At 45.8% G+C, this 21,143-nt stretch overlaps 1 protein-coding gene across 1 annotated transcript; it reads right to left on the reverse strand.

Moving 5' to 3' along the window:
* Positions 1-364: 364 nt before the first annotated feature.
* On the reverse strand, positions 365-15,846 carry LOC135921191 (uncharacterized). The gene is made up of 5 exons (XM_065455505.2): positions 15,565-15,846; positions 12,972-13,299; positions 7,892-8,312; positions 5,291-5,523; positions 365-1,171 (listed from the first exon to the last, which is right to left on the reverse strand). The coding sequence occupies exons 1-5, from the start codon at positions 15,809-15,811 to the stop codon at positions 802-804; spliced, it is 1,599 nt and encodes a 532-aa protein (XP_065311577.1). The 5' UTR covers positions 15,812-15,846; the 3' UTR covers positions 365-801.
* Between the last annotated feature and the right edge of the window lie 5,297 nt (positions 15,847-21,143).

The following is a 21,143-nucleotide window of genomic DNA, read 5'->3' on the forward strand; positions in this document are numbered from 1 at the left end:
CAGAACGTCTCAAAACGATCCTCGGTTTGGCACGGGAAGAGTATGCGTGCAATTGCAATCAGCAAAGACAAAAAAGTGCGATATTATGGTCTAGTCTCTGTAGTATTTGGTCACTGCGCTCGAAGGCTATAGGTTTGATTCTACTGTCGGCCATGCATTTCTTAATACAGGAGTCTAAGTGCGGCGATGCAGAAAGTGTCTACTAGGCAAAGAATGATCTGTATTAAAGCATTTTTTAAAAAAGCTGTCATTACCGAGGGTGGGGGGGGGGGGGGGTCGCTCAAGATCAGCACACGCTCGAGGACTTGAGATCTGCGCCATACCTGCTTACCCAAAGGCCTTCGCGCCGTCTGTTAAGGTACTGCTTAAAGGCTGTTATTAAAAAAACAAGAAAGTAAAGCCTCCACGCATATTTTTTTCTTTCTACGTTTGTTTCGATTTTACACATCAAAGCGATATTTTGTTGTTATTGCCCTTTCGTACTTGACACTTTTACAGATACCGCCAGGAGAGTAGTTCTGAAAGGAAAAACTGAGCTTTTGTCGCAGTGGGGCTCTATCGTACCTTTAGTTTATTGTCAATCCTCTAAATGGGTTCAACAAGTATATATACCAACTGCATTCGTACGTAGCGCTTCTAAACGCCGTACATTTGGGGGCATTTCCAGCCCGACCTTTCGCTAACACAAATGACCACAAGCGCACCGATTGAGACGATAGAGGGATGCTAAGCAGCGGAAACGAGATAAGCGCAATTAATTTTCAAGACAACATTTCTGTATTGCTCGCGCTCGGGCGCTTCCTATGAACTAGCGCGCACACAGCGCCTCTGGCATGCCTCCAGCGTTGGGAACTTGTTGGCACCGGCCAGGCAGCGATGCAGTTTGGATTCGCCGCCGGCGGAAGGCAGCTGGCGGCAGCGCCTGGCACCGGAACCACGCGGAGACGCCTCTGCTACGTAGCCGAAGCGCAGCTGCGTGATGTTGCAGGCCACGCCCATCGGGGCAATGCACGGCGGCTGGCTGCCCTTGGCGTCGACGCATCTGCGGACGCACTCCAAGGACGTCGGGAAGACGTTTCCTTCCGTGGACGGGCAACGACCCCGAGGAAACCGCCAGTGGCGACAGCCCTTGCCTTCCAGGTACCACCACCACGTGTCCACGACGTCCCGACTGCAGCGACCGGTTAAGAATCAACGGTGGAAATGCGCAGGTGCCCAAAGTGGCGCTTTGTCGCGCTGGCCACTAAAACGTAGATAAAATGGGTCCCGGTGAGCCAACTGACGCAGTGGCGCCGCCGTGAGCCATTTTACCACGAATTACAGGAGGCGTATTCACACACAAAAAGCTCTTACGCCAGAATTGTTCGTAAGAGCCAACTCCATCCAATCGTTATGCTGTACATATCATTAGCGAAGGTGGCCAGCCCATCGCGGAGAACACTTACGAAGGAAAAGCTTTGCGAATTTGGTCCCAGAGCCCGTATTCACATATTGCCCTTCAGCTAGAATTGCCGTGTTAGAGCAAATTACAGCCTATACTGATGTGTATGGGACATATCATTAACAAAGGCGGCCAGATATTTGCCAAAATCACTCGCGAATGACAAGCATTGTGAATTCTGCCAGAGTTTTACAGGAGCGCAAGCGGCTAGCCGCATTTCTCTAGTGCTTGGACGGACGGCAAACCTGGCTTCAGCGAGATTATAATATGAGAGGAGCAACAACGAATTGGTTTTAAGCAACTATTGCTCGTGACGTGTGGAGGCTAATCAGACATTGTCAATCAATCAAACTTTGCCGTTGAACATTTTTAGACTCATTGAATAGTTTTCTGCGGAGCAACTGTGATGAGCCACTTTGGTTTTTTGAAAATAACTTGTTATGTTCGGTCTCAAATTTGCTCGATACTGCTCACTTGCTCAGGAATATTTCATAGCGCGGCACGCCAGGAAAAAGCCTACTTGTTTCTTACGTTTTCGAGCCATTCTTCTTGTTTATGATAGCGCACTTTGTTTATCAAAGTCTAGTATTAGTTCTGTAATAATTACAGTTATTTTTTCAACGTTGAAAAAGCTGCAAGCGTATAGAACTCTGTCTCTCGTTTACCGTGAGGCGTGTTCACTGCCCGAAACATACAAAGCAAAGGTCTTGGAAGTGGATTCTACCCCCCCCCCCCTCCCAATTAAGAAACGCGCCTTAACTCAAAGTATATGCTTCACTTGCTCTAGTTGACGCTTGACGTGGACGCGCCGAAGGAAACGCAATGAGCGTATCGGGAACGCTCTCTCCAGGCGTCATCTAGATCAAGAGAAGCATGGGATTCAATTTAGAACGCATTTCTGAACAGAGGGGTAAGTTTTCAAAGCATCTCGCTATATTTAATTTTGGTACAGAGTTCACGTACTCTTCTTCCGTGCAGACGAATTCGTATCATATGGGCAAGTGTCAACCATAAATGATTTAAGAATAGCCCTCGTAACACTTTCCTTTTTGAGAGCATTTTACTCATCACGTGTCTTGATTTCTTGGGGTCTGCTACCACCTCCCTTCGGCGCGAAATTTTTAAAGTCCGAGGAATTCAAGATGGCAGACCCCATAGTAAATCGATATAGCAACCCAAATGGTGATTGGTTGGTGACGTACGCCATTAGTATATCGAATTGGCTATTATTTGGTGATGTCGCTGATGTATTCAAGATGGCCGCCGATTGATGACGTCACCGATAAATTAAATATGGCGGCCCCCATAGTAAATCGATAGCAACCCAATTGGTGATTGGTGATGTCACGTGACTGTGACGTCATAATCCGTGATGGCGGCGAAATTATGGTGTCAAAGATGACGACGTAATCCAATATGGTGGAGAGCAGTGAATCCACGTGATTATGACGTCATAATCAAAGATGGCGGCATAGTTTAGGAATCTCAATTCCAAGATGGCGGCTAACTTTGGGTGCCAATGATGACGTCATAATCCAATGTGGCGGAGAGAAGTGAAACCATGTGATTATGACGTCATTATCAAAGATGGCGGTATCGTTTTGGAATATGTAACCGAAGATGGCGGCCACATTCGATAGCCAATGATGACGTAACGGTCCAAATGGCAGATAGAGGTAGAACCACGTGATTATGAAGTCGTGGGACGAAACGGCGCCATAGATTCGGTTTCCCAAATCCAAGATGGCGGCTCTCGGTGTGACGTAATAGCCAAGATGGAGGCCACAACTATTAGTTGTGCCCGTGTTTGTGCTAATATTAATTATGCATGGTTTTTGTGCTGATTAGGACCAGCCGACCAGAAGAATGTGAATCCATGCATAATGACAAAGTGTTGTTCGTCTAACCACTCAATTCAAGAATTTGATGACGGTTCCAGTGAAGACGATGTTGAGCAGTGATGTGGGTGACAGTTGGTTGCAATATGTAGAAGTGAAATGTTTGAGCCTGTTTATCATGTGGGGAAAAAAACGCATAAACTCGTATTTCAATTGGTGTACCTCACTTTAATCTCGTCCATATCAATTCTAGTAAACCAAACACCTAACGCTCGTTACTGGAACGTCTTCTAGACGGAAGTGGCATTTTTGCATATGTACAGGCGTCCCTACGTCAGTATGAAGCGCACGAATGTTGCGCTGCAGAAAATGGGGAGAGTAATACCAAGACAACTGTGAGCTTTATGGCATAAAATTGCATACTTAAATCATCCGTGAAATACCTCGCTTCACATTTCTCACAGCAATCTTGTGTGGGAATTTCAAGTCGCTTACGTTTGTCAGAGCCGTCGCTCAATGCTATTATCACCTTATCAAAACGGTCATCTCATGCCGTTATTAATGGGGAAGACTGCTGGCTCTCCCGTAATCGAGAGTAGATGTAAGCATGAAATGGCAACCGGCAATATGTATTAGTTAGAGATGATACTAGACTATCTCAGAATCGGTGTAGTGCACCACGCCGTACTGGCTACTGGTCTATATGGACGCTGCCCAGCTAGAAGAAAGACCCCGGCCGAAGACGTCATGAATGGCAGCGAAAGACGCCAGGGAGGCAGAACGCACTTCCTACTTTCAAGACGAATGAGTTGAATCGATTTGATTATGAAGCACGCCCTAATGGGAAACTGCGGATTAATTTTGACCACCAAGGGATCGTTACCGTGCGCTGAATGCACGGGACATGGGCGTTTTTGCATTTCACCTCCATCGAAATGCGGCCGCCGCAGCCGGGGTTACCGTGACCTCGTGCCTCAGCAGCGCAACACCACAACCGCTCAACCACCACGGTGTGTAGCAGCCACTGAAGCTGCATGGCGCCATCTCTCGTGGCGACGCAAAACTCGCGCCGCGGAACTCACGGACCGCTGGCCAAAAGCTCACAATGAAGTGCATGGTGCCCTGTATCTGCCTTTTGAACATCGCTATTGGAAATGACAAATAAAACTTCAGCGTACTAGAAGTTACAGCTTGAGTGACATTGTGAACAAACATTAGGAATAACTTGGAAGCGATATTTTTTATTACTTGTTTGAATAGTGACTTGCGTATGTGATACGGTGCAGTACAAAGACTTGGGGGCCAGAGATCGCATTTTCTTAAGTTTTGACTGGTTGCGCGAATTAATCTCGTTTTATTTTCTCACCTATAACAGCTCTGGCTTTTTGCTCGAGGTCAGTTGAAGGTCGCCGACAACGGGAACTACAAGCACTTCGTACTTAAAGCCACCGCGCATGCTATAGGGCACAGTGTAGTTTTGAATTCTGACTCGCGGCCATTCTGTTTCTGATGGGCAAAAGATAATTTACTAATGCGCTCCCTTCTAAAGGCGCCACGGCGGCCGCATTTCGATGGGGGCGAAATGCGAAAACACCCGTGTACTTAGATTTAGGTGCACGTTAAAGAACCCCAGGTGGTCTGAATTTCCGGAGTCCTCCACTACGGCGTGCCTCATAATCATAAAGCGGTTTTGGCACGTAAAACCCCATAATCTAATTTTTTTCCACTTCTAAAGGTCATAGGTCAGGATTTGTCTAGAATGTGACACTGATATCTCTGATCAGTTGTCGGTGGTCTTTGTCTCGGTTTTGATGCATACTATAGTCCCACCCTTGCCCGCCGTGGTGGGGTAGTGGCTTTACCGCTGTAAACGACAAGTGACGCACAAAATTATCGTGTTATTTCTTTGCAGTGCGCCATCCAAGCAATCCCGACATCTTCACTGTATATAACGAGCAGCCGCCAAGTGCTTGTTCCTCTAAGTAAACATGGCAAGCCGAAGGTGACTCACGCCTCGCATTGCGCCAGCACAGCCTTGTGGTAGCATTCGTGAGCCAGGGTGTCGCCGTCCACGCACTGTTGCCGGCAGCTCTCCATGGACGTGAAGCGATTGCGACCACGGTTGCAGAGGCCAGGTCCGTCTGGTGTCAGCATCATGCATGCCTGCCTGGTGCCGTTGTAGTAGAATTCCGCCTGTCCCCCCGAGCAGAACCTGAAGGCTGGCCGTCCGCATGTCTCATGCACCTTTTACGGAAGAACCAACACACCAAACTTATCAGTCACGATGTTGGAAGAACCGCGTGAGGGGTACTTATCGTACGAACTCGTGATGTTGCACTGCGCGTTAACCGGAATCTTCCATGTACTGGCCTGCTGCGTCTTCGTTTTCGAGATCGCGGGCCACATTCGCAAAGCTTTTCTTTCGTAAGTGTTCTTTGTAATTAGCTGCCCCGCTTCCTTAATTATATGTCCAGCATCAAAGTTGACTGGAACTTTCTCTAAGGAACAATTCCAGCGCAACGATTTTTCGGGAACGCTGGCTCAGGCTCATGCAGGAAGCCCTCACATTGCTGTCAACTGTTTTCATTGCTTTACTCTTTAAATGTTTCGTGTGTTATCTTTGCAATGCAGTTGAAGAAATAATGAAGATAATTTTAATATATATATATATATATATATAATTTGTGGTTTGCTTCCCCGCCTTAACAAATAGTTGATACGTGACTGGTCCCACAGCATGCACGAGGAATAGTAATTGAATATTATTGATAAAGAAACGAGTTTCGTCACTCATGACGGGCTGAATATTCTTGTTAATGATCGTTGTTATTCTGCTTCTTCATACGCTTCCGATTATTTTTCATTTTTTTTAATAATTAGCATTGCCTTTAACTTATGTATCCAATTTCCTGTTACAGATAGTCAACGTCCCTAATTATTCTAGTGATTGTTGCCATGACTATACTTCTTTGCTGTTCTTGTATAATAACCCTATTTATGTAATCATAGGAGGTGCCCCTGGCAGTTTTTTCTAAGCTCTGAGACCTCCCTCTATAATACTATTACCATGTAACCGGCACGTTATTGCAGCGCTGTGGAATGAAATTACGAACGCCTGTACATATTGCGGCAAATAGTTGGTGGCCGAAACTGCTGGGAAAAGTCCAGTAAAAGAAACAGCGTATTTTTCTTTTACAATGTAGGAACTGTTATAAACATGCGTTATAACATGCTCGAACTGATAACAGTTCGAGAAAGACGGCTGCCTGTAATCGGCAACAGTGCGTCTCAGTCAACCGAGAGCTATCATCACCCATGAAAGTTAAAAATGGGGTACCTCAAGGAAGCATATTAGGACCCCTGTTATTTAATATTTTTATTAACGATATTGTACAGATTGACAGCTCTGTAGATTATGTAATCTACGCGGATGACACCAGTCTATTTTTTTCTGGTGAAATGGCTGATGACCTCATCGTGTCTGCAAATGCAGTGCTAAATAAAATATATGCGTGGACTATAGCAAATTCACTACATATTAACTGCTCTAAAACCAAGGCTGTACTGTACCGTGCGAAATCCAAATTATACGAAGCGACTCTCAAGCTAACCCTTAATAATAACGAAATTGAATTTTCCCAAACTGTTAAAGCTCGGTGTTCTCTTCTATGAACATATGGCATGGAATCACCATACGGAACACATTAGCCGTAAGCTTTGCAGAGTTTTAGGCGTGTTGCGTCGGTGTCACAATATATTACCTGTAAAACAAAAACTATTATTATACAACGCTCTTTTTTCTTCGCATTTACTCTATTGTCACCTGGTTTGGTCCACAGGCTCTAAAGCATCATTAAATAATCTGGTCGTACTGCAAAAAAATGCCCTGAGGTGTATTGAAGGTGTATCGTATAACGCACACACCGCTTCATTATTTGTAAAGTATAGAATTTTTAGAGTGAACAGTTATTACGAATACAAGCGCTTGACAACTTTTAAATCAGAAATACGCAGAGGAGGTACCCTCTTACATACGTTGGCCGATTTGCAATCAAATCCGGCCAGTCGCCTCACCCGACATACAGAGAATTGGTATGTACCATGTCCTCGTACTAATTATGGACTGCAAACATTACATTTCCGCCTTCCGAGCTTACTGAACAAATGGAAATTAACAATTGAAAGTTTACGTAATTTGTCCAATACTGATATACTACATAGAATGTCCTGAATGTCCTATTCATGTAATATCAGGTCACTTTTGTGATGGTTAATAAATGTCATGCAATTGTCTCTTGCGTTGTTGTTTAATGTTTCCTTTATATATTTCAGAGTTTTATTTCGCTTTTGCTGTGACGTGCCACATGTGTGTTCCTTTTGTATTGTCGCTCTCCGCTGCCTGTAATGAAATGTTGTTTTCCGGGTGATGGGGCCAGTCAAGCTGTCAAATGCAGCTTTTTTCCCATAACACCTAACCACGTTCATGTGCACTTTCATGTACCTGCCATGTGGTTGAATAAACTCAAACTCAAACTCAAACACGGGCTTTATATCTCGGTGTATCGCCCTGTTACGGTGTGTAGTCGCTCTTGCACACGACCGCAGAGCTCACCGATGTGTTGGAACCCGCGAAGCCGTTTCTTTTGTAGGCTTCGCCAGCAGCACTGTGCATCTGCTCGGCGTCTCCATTCGGCATCGGCTCTTCGACTCCGCTCGCCGTCACCTCTTCCACTTCGTGGGGCCGTGTGGTGTTGACGTCTTCCGGGGTGGTCGCCTCTTTGTCTCGTTTGCTCTCGCGTTTCGGGATCGGCATCGGGAAGTCTCCGTGGCTCACGTTGGTGCCTTCGCCCGGGGCTGCCGCAGAATCGTCGCCCGGTGCGGCGGCGTCAGCACCTCGGGCTCGGGACCCAGGCAGCGCGACGTGGAACTCGTCGACCACCGCGGACAGCAGCATGGCGAGCAGGGCGCCGGTCATGACGGCCACGACCGCTACAAGCGCGGGTCGGGGATTGTGGCACCATTTTGCGCGCCACCTGGAAGGCGCGAGTGCATCGTACGGATTGAGGGATGCCCGAGGTATATCGTACAAGTTCTACGTCGAGTTTGACACCTCGAATGACTGATCCAGGAAAAGGAAGCTGAACGCAAGGCCAGAAGTGTCGTTTATGACATGGTGGAGTGATGTTTCAGCTGTGGGTAGTTCAAGAAACAAAATTACTAAATAATTATGTAATGTACAGATTAAGTTCTAACTCCAATTATTTCATTACTTTTCACATTTACAAAAGTACTCTCCATGACAGAAATAACGGCGAACAAGTTCTTCTTTTGGATGTGAAACCGTGTTTGGGAATTTGAGGGCCAGAGTTGCTGGCGACGACGGGTCAAGTACATCCGTCGCTAGCATCCTGGTAGGCTTACCTGCGTTTCTTATTTTACAATCAAAAAGGAAACAAAATGCACATACGTTTGCTCAAATTTTGCAACAAGGTCGCATCCTGCCTAAACTTGACACTATATTTTGTCACATATATCAGGGGAAGAAAAATCATTGGCCATCGTCTACACCCCTTAGGGTTTCATCAATGGGCTCTCTCCTATGAGTAATTCGAGCAATTATTTAAGGTCACGCTTTGCCGGTATTGAAGACGCCAAAATTGCCCTGGGGAAGTCATATACGGTGACATTTTGGATAGCACATATCGCGATGGGCGGAGACTGCCATGACTTCCGCATTTCTTTTCTCTTTTTTTTGAGACCAGGCAAGGAGCTGCATCAATTGTAATATCGTACAATAAGCACAATGAAATTTCATGTCACTTCGAAATTTTAGCCAATGTCACTGCATACCTGCACTGCTAATTTGCGAATTGCACCGTAGCCGTTCAACACGTGAATATGATTCAAGCTCATCTAACAGTTCAATATGTCAAAATAGCCTACAGTTAGGGCACGGGTAAATACTTCTCAGCCTGAAGAAGCACGCGTTTTGCTCGCGCGCCAGGTGATCGCGTTTTAGCGCGCCTGTTTGTTTGGCCTTCCTTGTTTATTTTCTTTAATTGGGACGAATAAATTGGTTAGTTTCCTTTATTGGGGCAATCTAATCACCAACCACGGTAGCTCAGTGGCTACGGCGTTGCTTTGCTGAGCATGAGGTCGCTGGTTCGATTCCAAATGTGGCGGTCGCATTCCATTGGGTGCAAAATGCAAGAAACCATGGACATCCGTGGTACGTCCGCCACTAGTCCCGATCTACATGCATCTACACATTCATCACGGACGTTCATAGGACGTACAAGAAATGTCCATATACCGTACTGATGTCCGGTGGGCATTCTCTTTTGAACTTCCTCTGGCTGTACATAAATGGTACGTCCGGACAGTACATAAGCCTAGTACATAAATTAGGACATGGATCAATCTGCTAGTATGAAAAAAGAATAGTTGAAAGTTCTAAATATTCGTAATTCATTTTAGATTTCCTTTTCATCTTTCCGCATTCTATCAAACACATAACCGAGTTATTTTTGCAAGGTAAAACGAGTAGCTGACACATCCTTGCAACTTAAGACGACTCTCAAAGTGTAACAAATCTCAAAGGCTATGCATTCACTCACTGCATGAACGATTACAGATGCAAAAAAGGATACGTCATAAATGCCATGCAGTGTTAGACAATCTTTAAGGCTATGCTTTTGCTACAGCTTTTCTATTTGAATTCTATTTGAACTGAGTTAGTAGGTTTATGATAATGGGTAGGTGGAACTGGAACTGCTTGCTGCATTCACTGAGCCCGGATTTCGAAGTCTGTGTGGTGCCTCCATGTGCGTAAAACACTCAGGCTTCTGCTACCCTGTAGGGTGCATAAGTCGCATGTTTTTATTTCATTTATGACCGTTGATGGGTAGCAAAAGTGATAGAATGAGATTTGGCAGGGATAGCTAAATGTGTGTTTTTGTGCAATGTTACATGCTAACCTGGTAACCTGGAAAACCTGAAAGGAATTGTGGGAATGCTATTATACTGGGACCGTACTTTACCTTAAATGTCAGGATGACAGGGTGAATACACTGAGGACATCTGACTGAGCACATGCTCCGGACTCTGTGATCGGCATGCATCAGCGACACTACAAATTGAGGAGAGATGACGTATAAACAATGATACAAATTGTAGAGATTTACAGATAGTGGGTCTATACTATTTTAGTGCAGTCTGATACCTGAACAAAGCCTAGAATCCAAGTATTTTTGTAATCTAGTTCGCGGTGCATTTCATTCAAGGCATATGCAAAATTCTTCGCGCGGTTTGCCTTGTACACAGGGAAACCTGTGGCGCACTGCGGCATTGGGCAAGAAGAGTCTACCCATGCAAGAAACTGTTTCCAGCAGCAACACTCGCACAGCGGAAGACACTTCTTCCCCGCTGTCTACGTCAGCCATTTTTGTTGGAAATCTTTTCTCGTGATGTGCGTACAATGGGCTCAAGCAAAGACTGTACTGCTGTGCAGTAATCCTTAGCATGCACGTGAGGCGATAAGTCTTCAGTGTGGAGGGATTTCACGATGATGCGATTTAGAGATTGGATGGGTTGTTAGCATTAAAAGCGGTCTTAAGGCTAATGACAACTGGTAGAAAAAACGTAAAAGCAAGGAACTTTTGGATCGCAAACTTCAAAAAGGAGATCCTAGACTAATCCATCAATCCATGCTTCAGGTTACTGGTAAACACGCATCATGATCAGAGAGCACAAGCGTTCTTCAGCGAACTGCCGCTTTGGATCCACCCGAAATCTATCTTGTTCGCTTTCTACTCGTTCCTCGCCACTCCTCGATTCCTCCCCAGTTAGCTACTGTGCAAGTAGTTGTTAAGGGGTGGCGAGTTGACACATATAAAATTATTGCATGTGCATTCAACGGAGTGAAGGTTCAATAGAAACATACGAGTTCAGAACATGCTGTTTCACGGAGAGAAATGGGGTAGTAAGGGAAAATGAATTGTGTAAAAAACAACTTGTTCTGCTTTTCCCAATGCAACAAACCGGCCCTGAAGCGTCCAGCTCGTATTTTTGAAGATATTCTCCATAGTAGAAGAAATCGAACCACGGACTTTTCAATGCTTAGAGCAACAGCCAACCACCGAAACCATAAGCCTTTTCGAGATTGTCGCAATTTTCTGTCCAGAAACTTCTTCTTGGTTTTAACAATTAGCGAAATGGTGGCCATATATACGGATGTCAAACATAAGATGTCGTATATCACAGCGTTCTTGGGCATGTTGAGGCAAGCTCATTGTTGAAGCTATAACGCTCCCAAGATGCAATGGCGTTCACTGGCAGAAAAGCAGCAGTTATTTGGCTCAGTTGTATTTTATTAAGTCATGTTCAGTTGGCAAAGATATTGAGAAATTCATAGCACAATTAACAGGACATAAACCTCATGCCTACTTTAAAAGAAAGGCGAACTGGTAGACATTCCGAGTGCGCCGCTTTCTTCCAGTGCCGTAAGGAGTACGCAAAATGTCATACCCACCATTGCTTAAAGATGAATACAGAAAGGACGTTAAGACATTCTCAACCAAAGCGGGAACGATTTGCCTACCAGCAGCTTTAAACCTGCATTATTATGGGTGATAAAATTATTGCGCACGCAAAGATGAAAGGCAGCACATGTTTCGAAATACATCTGCATGTTTGCTCCTTGTTTTAGTCGTGCTTCAATCACAGCCTTCTTTGTTCAAGTCGCCGACAGTTTATTTCTGAACAGCTGTTGCTTCCGACCACCGCGAACCCTGCGAATTGATAATTGAAGGAATACCCGTAGCATCTTGCCGTCTGGAATGGACGGCTGCCGAGAGCAGCGCGCATTCTGTTTAACTGTTTCCTTCTTGTCTTCGCAATCGACGCAGCGTCGTTTCGACTGAAGCTTTTGCACACCATATATCACTATCATACTCGAATTCCGCGTGACGTGTAAATAAGCCAGCCTCACTACACATCAGCACGAAAAGATCATGAGCAGAAGATAAGAGAATACAAATGTAATACATCGGCCTTTAGCAGCTCGTTTTTCCCAAGGACCATCAGTCAGTGGAACCGACTTCCTTCCTCAATTGTACGAATTTCTTGTCCTAAGAAGTTCTTTTCTGCATTAAAAGCAATAGAATCTTTTGATCCCTAAGGCTTGGTAAATATCCCGCGTACGCCTAGCAATCATGACCTATAAACAATCCCAGCTGCAAATGACATTTTCTTTTAGTGCCTCTTTTTCCTTTTTCTCTTTTTTTTCTTTTTCTTCCACCTTGTCGCACTGTATCTTAATCACTGCATTGTTTTTTTTTCCAACTTATTATTCGATTTGTTTCTTTTTTTGCTTTTTCATTATGAGTCTCTGTAATCATTGTGTTTTATGTACTCTATTTTTTTTTTCAAATGTGACATGTGACATCTGCAACGTGCCTGTTTCCGATATGGCTGTGTGCAACTTAGCTGTGTGCTTTTCTTTTTTTTTCTTTTTTGTCGGCCTATAATAATGTGTTGTTGACTTACACAAATTTATGCAAACCTGCAATTTTGATGCTTGTTTTTCATTTGTACCCCCCCCCCCCCCCACTGTAATGCCTGAATGGGCGCTGTGGGTACCAAATAAATAAATAAATAAATAAATAAATAAATAAATAAATAAATAAACTCACCCGGACCAGTCGCTGTCGTCGATCGCCGGCAGCTCCCTCTCGCGGCCGATTTCGCGCAGCGCCACGTCCGTCTTTCCGCTGCTGTCCTCCTCCCAGTGGCGGTGGCGGAAGTAGTGCCTGATCTCGTCCGGCATCCAGTACGGCGCCAGGCTGCTGCACTCGGACGCGTGGGTGTCCGAGCGGCCGCTCTGCCCAGCACCGAGTGACGACACGGGGCCCACGGTCAGCGAGAGGCCGGACGCCGTGTCCGCTTCGGACGCGCCCTTCTCGACGGTTTCAGGAATCGTGAGAATGGCAAACGGTGGCTCACTCTTCCCACTGCCACGTCCTGTGAGGTGGGAGATTTTTTTTGTCTTTTTGACTTACAAGAAATAAGTTTAGCTTATCATTGATGTTCTCTGAAACTAATATGGTATACCCCTGAAGAAAACCACGGTTAATACCGCGTTTAAGATCGCACGGAACTACAGATGCAGCATAGGAAGAACCTGACGCCCTTTGTCTTGTTCCTTTAGCATTCAAAGAGTCAGCTAGCTCGCGATCTAAATAGTGTGAGCGCACCCATATGAGGCACATGAAAAGTGGGATAATTGTAGGGGCGCACTTAAACCTCGTGGGGGTGATCTAGCGGATGACATTTTTTTTCTAGTTGTGCATATTTCTTCAAATTACCAAAGTGTGTATATATCGGCTGGGAATCAGATTGGCTGGGAATCACATGGGCTTACAAGTTTGGTCATAATCTCCAGGCGTGGAGCCACTAAGCCATTCGAGCAGTGTTTTGCAATATACTTTGGTAACTACGTAATATTTCTGTGGAAACCCGCAAGATGGAGAGAATTAATTAAGGGAAAATGATACATCAGAGACGTAATTAAGAGAAATTGAGACATGCACCTTAGGAGGATGTCTCATTTTCCCTTAATTACTTCTCTCCACCTTGAGGGTTTCCGCAGAAATATTACTACGAAACCATGCCTTTGCCTACAGTTGACAGATTCGACTTCGCCCTCCTATATGATATTGCATATAGCTAGCCAGGCGGCTATATGGCTGACCAGGCGGCTATAGCTAACAGGCGGCTATATAGCCGCCTGGTTAGCTTAGAAAGTAGAGCGGCTGCCCCGGTAAAGTGGTGGTTCCGGACCAGGTCAAATTTTTCTTCAACTGCCAGGCTTTTCTGTCGAGGAACGCGTAATGGTTTCCTTTTATCAATTGCTACGATTAGGTGAACTTCTCATTTTCCCTTAATTATTCTGGGAACAACTACGTCACTATTGGTGGTAGCACACTAATGTCCGGCCTTGAAAGCCAGACTGAAAAAAAAAAATGTTTGCGAAGTAGATTTAACTGGATATAGCATATCGAAGTGTCTTGCTTGCAACTTTAGGAGAGTAACTTTTTGGTTAGTGCAAGAACACGGCTGAGTATCATAATGATTGCATTGGTAAACGTGGCAGAAAAAGAAAATATGCGGATCCCATGCGCTGTGAGAAACTTTTCTTTCCTTTTTACGGGTAACATTTTTCTTGTGTAGCAACTGAATTCAACACGTCTTCACCGAGCAACGCCTTGCTCAAGGTGAACTCGTGGCGTTTCATCATCAAGCAAACGTCAGAGGGGAACTAGTCCATTGCTCCCTCTACATACCGGACCAAACGCGTTCTGAACGTACTACTTCTCAAAATGCTTGTTGGCATCCGTAAAGCCCGATATATACGCTCTAGTCGCCAGGCACCGCAAGCCGCACCGCACGCGTGTGGTCGTGCCAAAATAGTCGCAGTTTCGTCCGAGAGGCGAAGCGTCGATTGCGATAGCTACTTAGTAGACAGTTATACGAAGTAAGGATAGTAGTTTCATCGGCCGTATAAACTTGGAAACATTCGCTTACTAATAAATTGACAAGCATGGTGTCATCGTCGACAGGAAAAAATGAACTCATCACACTCGATGGCCGCTGACACCCGCTGTGAGTACGCGCGGTCGCGGCTCCCCCCCCCCCCCCCTCCCTCCCGGGGAGCCGCGATTGTCCATGCTCTTTGCGCGCGGTCGCGAAATACGCGGATGCTGGCGGAGAACAACGCCGCCCTCCCTGCCTCCCAGTCCACCACGCCCTTTTGCGCGACGGAATACAGCGCACTTCCTCTCAGCTCTCAGCAGCTATCGTCGGCTTCCCGCGTGTGTCATTTCACTCGACACATACAGCATACGGCGCGCGATGACGGTGTTATCACCCCTGGACTTTATACGGAACACCAGGGTTACGGCGACGACTAAAATGCGCCTGTAGTGCACATACAATAGATGCTGCGATAAAATCGCACATGCCGAACACTTGAGCACAAATTTTGGTTTGCACCGTCTATACAGTGCAAACTATCACTATCATAAGGCCAAGGAGGCCCCTGACCGTTTGTGACCAAATGTGCAAGGTAGCAGGAAGCACACTTGAAATAGGTGTCACTTACAAAGTTCACAAGAAACTGCGAGTCCTCATCTGCAACTTCTCTTCCAGCTGTGCTTTGCGACCTAACAAGACGCGCAACGAAGAAATCGCCAAGTTTATAAACAACCATGAAAAGAGAAGTCTTACCTTTCCGGCCATCGGCGACCCATTCTTTCACGTGCGCTTTAGTAGCTATCGCCGCACCAGGCCGTGGCAAGTCCATTCTGAAAGTATCAGCCCCAGCCGAGTCACGGTCTTGGACTCGCGGCTGGTCCTCTCGAGACATGCCAGGGTGCGGCTCCTCCCTGCTGGCTACGGGATTCGGTTCTTCGGGGTTAAAGAAATACGCGTACCAAAAAGCGAGAGGCCCTCCTGCCTGCCAAAGAAACGCCATTGCTGATTTCTACTCACTTCTTCTGCCTCTTTACGATTTGCACGTTCTACGCAACAAGGGGCTCGTGCTGAGCTATTCCTGGACAACAACAACAAAAAAAAGAGAATCGCGTGATTGGCTGCGCAAGTAGCGACGTCGTTGTTCTCCGTCGCCTATAGCAGCGCGCACACAAGTTTCTCACCGAGTACGAAATTTGTAGGCCACGCGTCAAACGCACTCCTGAAGAGCAGGCAGCTTTCGATCAGCAACGCCACGATCAGAATCGGGAACGAGCTCGTTTACACACAGTTTACATACATAAAAAAACACAAACACACATACTGTTTACCCCCACAGTATGTTCGGATTCAGGGCGAAGCTGTCGACCCAAGACGTACTATTACAGATCAATGAAGAAGTCTTAAGCAACGTTCCCAGGAACGGAGAGAACGTGATAATGGCATTGGACATTAAAGGAGCATTTGACAACGTGAGCCACGAAGCCATCCTAGCGGGCCTGGACGACCTAAACTGCGGCAGGAGGGTTTTCGGCTACGTCAAAGCTTTCCTCTCCAACAGAACAGCTACGATAGGGCTAGGAGAACTCCGCTCGGAGAAGTTCCATACCCCCAACAAAGGAACCCCCCAGGGATCGGTCGTTTCACCAACGCTATTTAACATAGCAATGATCGGCCTTGCGAAACAACTCAAAGAGATCGAGGGCATACACCATGCCATGTATGCCGACGACATAACCATTTGGACCAACACGGGATCACTTAAAGAAAAAGAAGAAAGACAAGAGGCTGCGACCTGCGTAGAGAACTACGTGAGGGCAAGAGTGCTAGCCTGCTCCACCGAGAAATCTGAGCTGCTCAGAGTCTGGAGAGGGAAACAGAATCGCACGGTCCAGACTAGCGACGAAATCAAGCTTGGCGTCTACCTCGAGGGAAAACTAATACCGAAGAAAACGCTCATAAGAATTTTGGGCATGTGGATACAGTCGAATCAACGCTGCTCACACATTCTCGCTCTACTCAAGACATCAACTCTACAAGTCGTTCACATGATAACGCGCATCTCCCACAGACGCTCAGGCATGCGAGAGGAAGACACGCTAAAGCTGGTTAGGAGTCTGGTGATCAGCCGGGTTACCTACAGTCTCCCGTACTACAACCCAATCTAGAGCGAGGTTCAACAGATAGACGCGATCATACGCAAGGCATACAAAACCGCGCTCCACCTACCACAATGCACATCCACGGTGAAGCTCTTGGCACTAGTACTTCATAACACTTTCGAAGAACTCAGAGAAGCACAACATGTTGCTCTGCTGCGCAGACTACAACAGACTCCGTCTGGCAGCGAGCTTCTGCAGAAGTTGGGATGCAGCGAACAGATGCAAGAAACCCAAAGAACCGCGACTATCCCGGACAAAATACGAAACACAATCAAGGTGACTCCCATTCCCAAGAACATGGACCCCAATCTACACGAAGAACGCAGGAAGGCGAAAGCCGAATACATCCAAAAGTCACTAGCTTTCCAGGCAACAACGGTATACGTGGACGCAGCCACATACACCACAAGGACGAGACAGACCAACCAGGGGCGTAGCCAGGGGGGGGGGGGGCTTATGGGGCTTCAGCCCCCCCACCCGAAATTTTTTCGTGCTGTCCATGCACCGCCGACCAAAGCGACCCCCGGCGCCGGAAGTCACTCTGGATTTTGTCTAGAATGTCTTTTTGATGCTCGAAAAGACATTTAACCGCGAAGATTGCGAACTCGGGCTGGATTTCGTGGCAACGCCCATACATCGGCAGTCATATAATGCCAAGCAGTCCCATCTGAGCACAAAGTTTCAAGGGCGCTTTGATGGTGAGCGGGCTCGCCGCGGCATCTCACTGAGGCCACGGAATCTATGGAGCGCATGGATATCAATTGCGAAACTTTATGGGTATAAATATCATAAGCTCTTGATGTGAAACGTGCCTCGACATTTCCAAAGTTGTGCTTTAAATTTTCAATTGCGGAACTTTGTGGGTTTAAAGTTGTTATAAACATTTGACGCCAAAGGTTCATTGACTTTTCTAAAGTCTTACATCGGAACATACAACGAGATAAGACAAAATCAACATACTAGCAGACCAGTTGACAAAGCACGCAGCGAGGTCCAATGAGACGATGCGTTGGGGTGGTTCATTTGTGCCGTCATGTCACATAAAAAAAATATCAACATTTTTTTTAACCTAAGCCAGAACATCCATGTCAAGACACTAAAGCCAGCCAAAGTAACTACGTTCTTATTTATTTTTTCTGCTTTGACTTTTATTCGCCGAGGACACATTGAGCCTCTTCAATATTTTTTTGTTCTCGCTACCCTACCCGCGGGCTGCCAGAGCGAGCCAGAGCGCATATGTTTTTCTCGTATGGCACCGACCACTGCATGCGCGGTGCACTTCGGTGGGCGTTCGGTTTGCTCTGGCCGAGTGGATTTTCACCTGACAGAGTTTTGGAAGCGTTCTGGCTAGCAGACGAAAAAAAAAAAAAGGTCGCTCACCGCCATCACTGCGGGGACTCGAAGGATTGCACCGCGTTCCTTGAGCGGAACCTTTCTGGAAAGTCTTGTTTCGCCGGTGTAGGATACTGAGCAGTATGCGTATGGTTCTCAGTGGGCCAATCGTCTCATGTTTTCTTCGGTATTAATTCCGTAGCCCCATTAGGTGCCCGATGTAGGCATTCGATTCTGGCCAACATAGTTTCCTATGCGTTCTTTTTTCATTTCGGTGCCTCCGCCCCACAGAAAAAAAATACATTGTTGCGGCGCAGCGAATTGTCGCATGGTGAAAGTTCGATTTTGATACTTCTTTTGCGGAAAGTAATGGGCGACGGGACGCTTCAGTTGCCGGATACATTTATTATATTATTGCGAAAGCAATTATATGGACACTCCAGGCGCATTCCTGCCATCGCCCTCATGTTTCGTATAAAGTCCAAGGGTGATAAAATCGTGACCATGCGCTGCATGCTGTATGTGCGAGTGAAAGCGTAGGAGGGGAGGTGGAATGGGTGAGCCGACGATGGTGGCTCAGTCTTGTGTGCGCAAAGGACAAAAGCGGGGAGCAAGCGTGCCGCCTTCCGTCGCTCGCAATACATCGGGGGGAGTGGGTGGAATGGGGGCGGAATCTAGGATTCTGTGAATCTATGATTGTGCAACATGTTTATTCGCCTTGTTTGACGCATTACATACAGTTACTTTTTCTTACATACATAGATTCATTGGAGACTTATACGTATACTTAAATATCTTGTTGCGAGGTTTTGTGTATACATGCAGTGAACTTTGTTTCCAGTGACACTTTTTTGTCCTTTATCAAGCCGTATTTTCGGATTTGTATATCCCATTGTATCTTTGCATTTCTAATGTACGAGAGCGAGTCAAATGAAAGTGCGCCTACCCTAACCGCGCAATAATGGTTCGGTTCATTATCTGCGAGGCATGCACGTAGGACAACCGCATGTCTTATTTACAAAAGTGACACGCAGGTGTGAAGATAACTGTTCTTTAATGCTCTCATACACTGGGTTGAATATGGTTGCGTCGCATAATGGACACTTCAAAAGGTGAACAGCTCGGTGTCGCGAAGTGTTTGACAGCTAAAGGTGTTTCCAAAACAGAAATTAATCGCCGTATGGCTGCCGTTTACGTTGAACACGGCATTTCATTGACCACTGTGAAGCGTTGGAGCAAACGGTTTAAAGGACGTTGTAAAGACATTCCAAGACCGGGCCAAAACCATCGTGCAATCACCCCCCACACAATTTCAAAGGTTCATGAGCTAATGAAACAAGAAGGGAGCATAAGCATCGATGAACTGGCAGACCATCTGAACATCAGTCACGGTTCGGTTCACGCCATAATTCATGAGCTTCTCGGTTATTGGCACTTTGGTGCGCAATGGTTCCCCAAGATTTTGATCCATCGCGAGAAGACGGACAAGTTTCGCGCTGCCTTGACTCATCTGATCGGGTATCACAATGAGGATGACGACTTCTTGTTTGCATTTGTGATCGGAGACGAACCTTGATGCCACTACTAGGAGCCTGAAACACGACGGCAAAGCTTACAGTTGAAACATTCGAATTTACCACGCCCAATGAACGCAAAGGCCATCATTTCCGCTGGAAAGGTGTTGTTGACTTTTTTCGGTCGTCAGGGTCCATTACTGATAGAATTTGCTAAATCTTGAGAGGCTATCAATTGTTTCCGATATTGTGAAACGCCAGAACGGCAGTGTGTCGCAATCAAGAACGAACAACGTGGAAAATTGACGAATGGGGTCATCTTGTTCCACGACAATGCCTGTCCCCACGTCGCTTATGCGGTTAATACAAAACTGGCAAAATTCAAGTGGGAAACGCTGCAGCATCCGCCATACAGCTCAGACCTGTCACCTTGCGACTTCTACATTTTGGGACAGCCGAAAAAACAGCTCAAGGGAACCAGATACAGACTTTTTAAAGCAGCAACCCAAGGAGTTTTATAAGACGGGAATCACGCGACTCGTTAGTCAATGGGACAAATGTCTAAATTCTCATGAAGACTACTTTTAAATAAAGTACCCCGTTGTTGGCTCATATTCATTTGACTTGCCCTCGTATATCTTGCAGAATTCCTGCTTTTTATACGTGCCCTCTGTTGCGACTATGATTTCGGTGCAATTACTCACTATACACGACCAGTGACAGCTGCTCCTGCGTAATACATTAAAACAAATTACAGCGTCATTGAGATTTTTCACTGGCCATTGCATATATACAAGAATGTAAGCACGGTTCTTGAATGACAAAGTTTCGTTAACATATTTGTCCTCAACTTGTTCAGTTCATTGCCTTTTAATTATTCATATCAGTGGCATGCACTGCTTTCCTGGTTTCGAACTGATATTGTTCTAAAGTTCGTGTGATATTTTCTTTACTTAAATAGACAAAAATATGGAAGCATTGATGCCAGTTATTTTGGGCAAAATTTTTTGGACATACGAGTGTATGCTTTTATGAAAAAATACATATTTTATTGTTTTGACTGTGCGTAGCGTTCAAGAATTCGTTTGCAGCATCTTTGGCAATGACAATGCAGTTATTGTTCATGGATTTGATCCCTTGACAAATTGTTTAAGAGGAAGCTTTAGCTCGGGCCCAATCCGACGCGGCCTATTCAAATACTTGTAAAACGCAGAAAAGCTCTTCTTAGATAATCTTGCTAATCGCTTTTGTTGAGATTCGTTGCATTTGAGAGAGAAAGTTAAATCCTAGTTCTGTTGGAAACACAACTTCGATTTAGGGCCTGAAT

Source organism: Dermacentor albipictus, chromosome 5 (genome assembly GCF_038994185.2).
Source record: "Dermacentor albipictus isolate Rhodes 1998 colony chromosome 5, USDA_Dalb.pri_finalv2, whole genome shotgun sequence".
Taxonomy (NCBI): Eukaryota; Metazoa; Arthropoda; class Arachnida; order Ixodida; family Ixodidae; genus Dermacentor; species Dermacentor albipictus.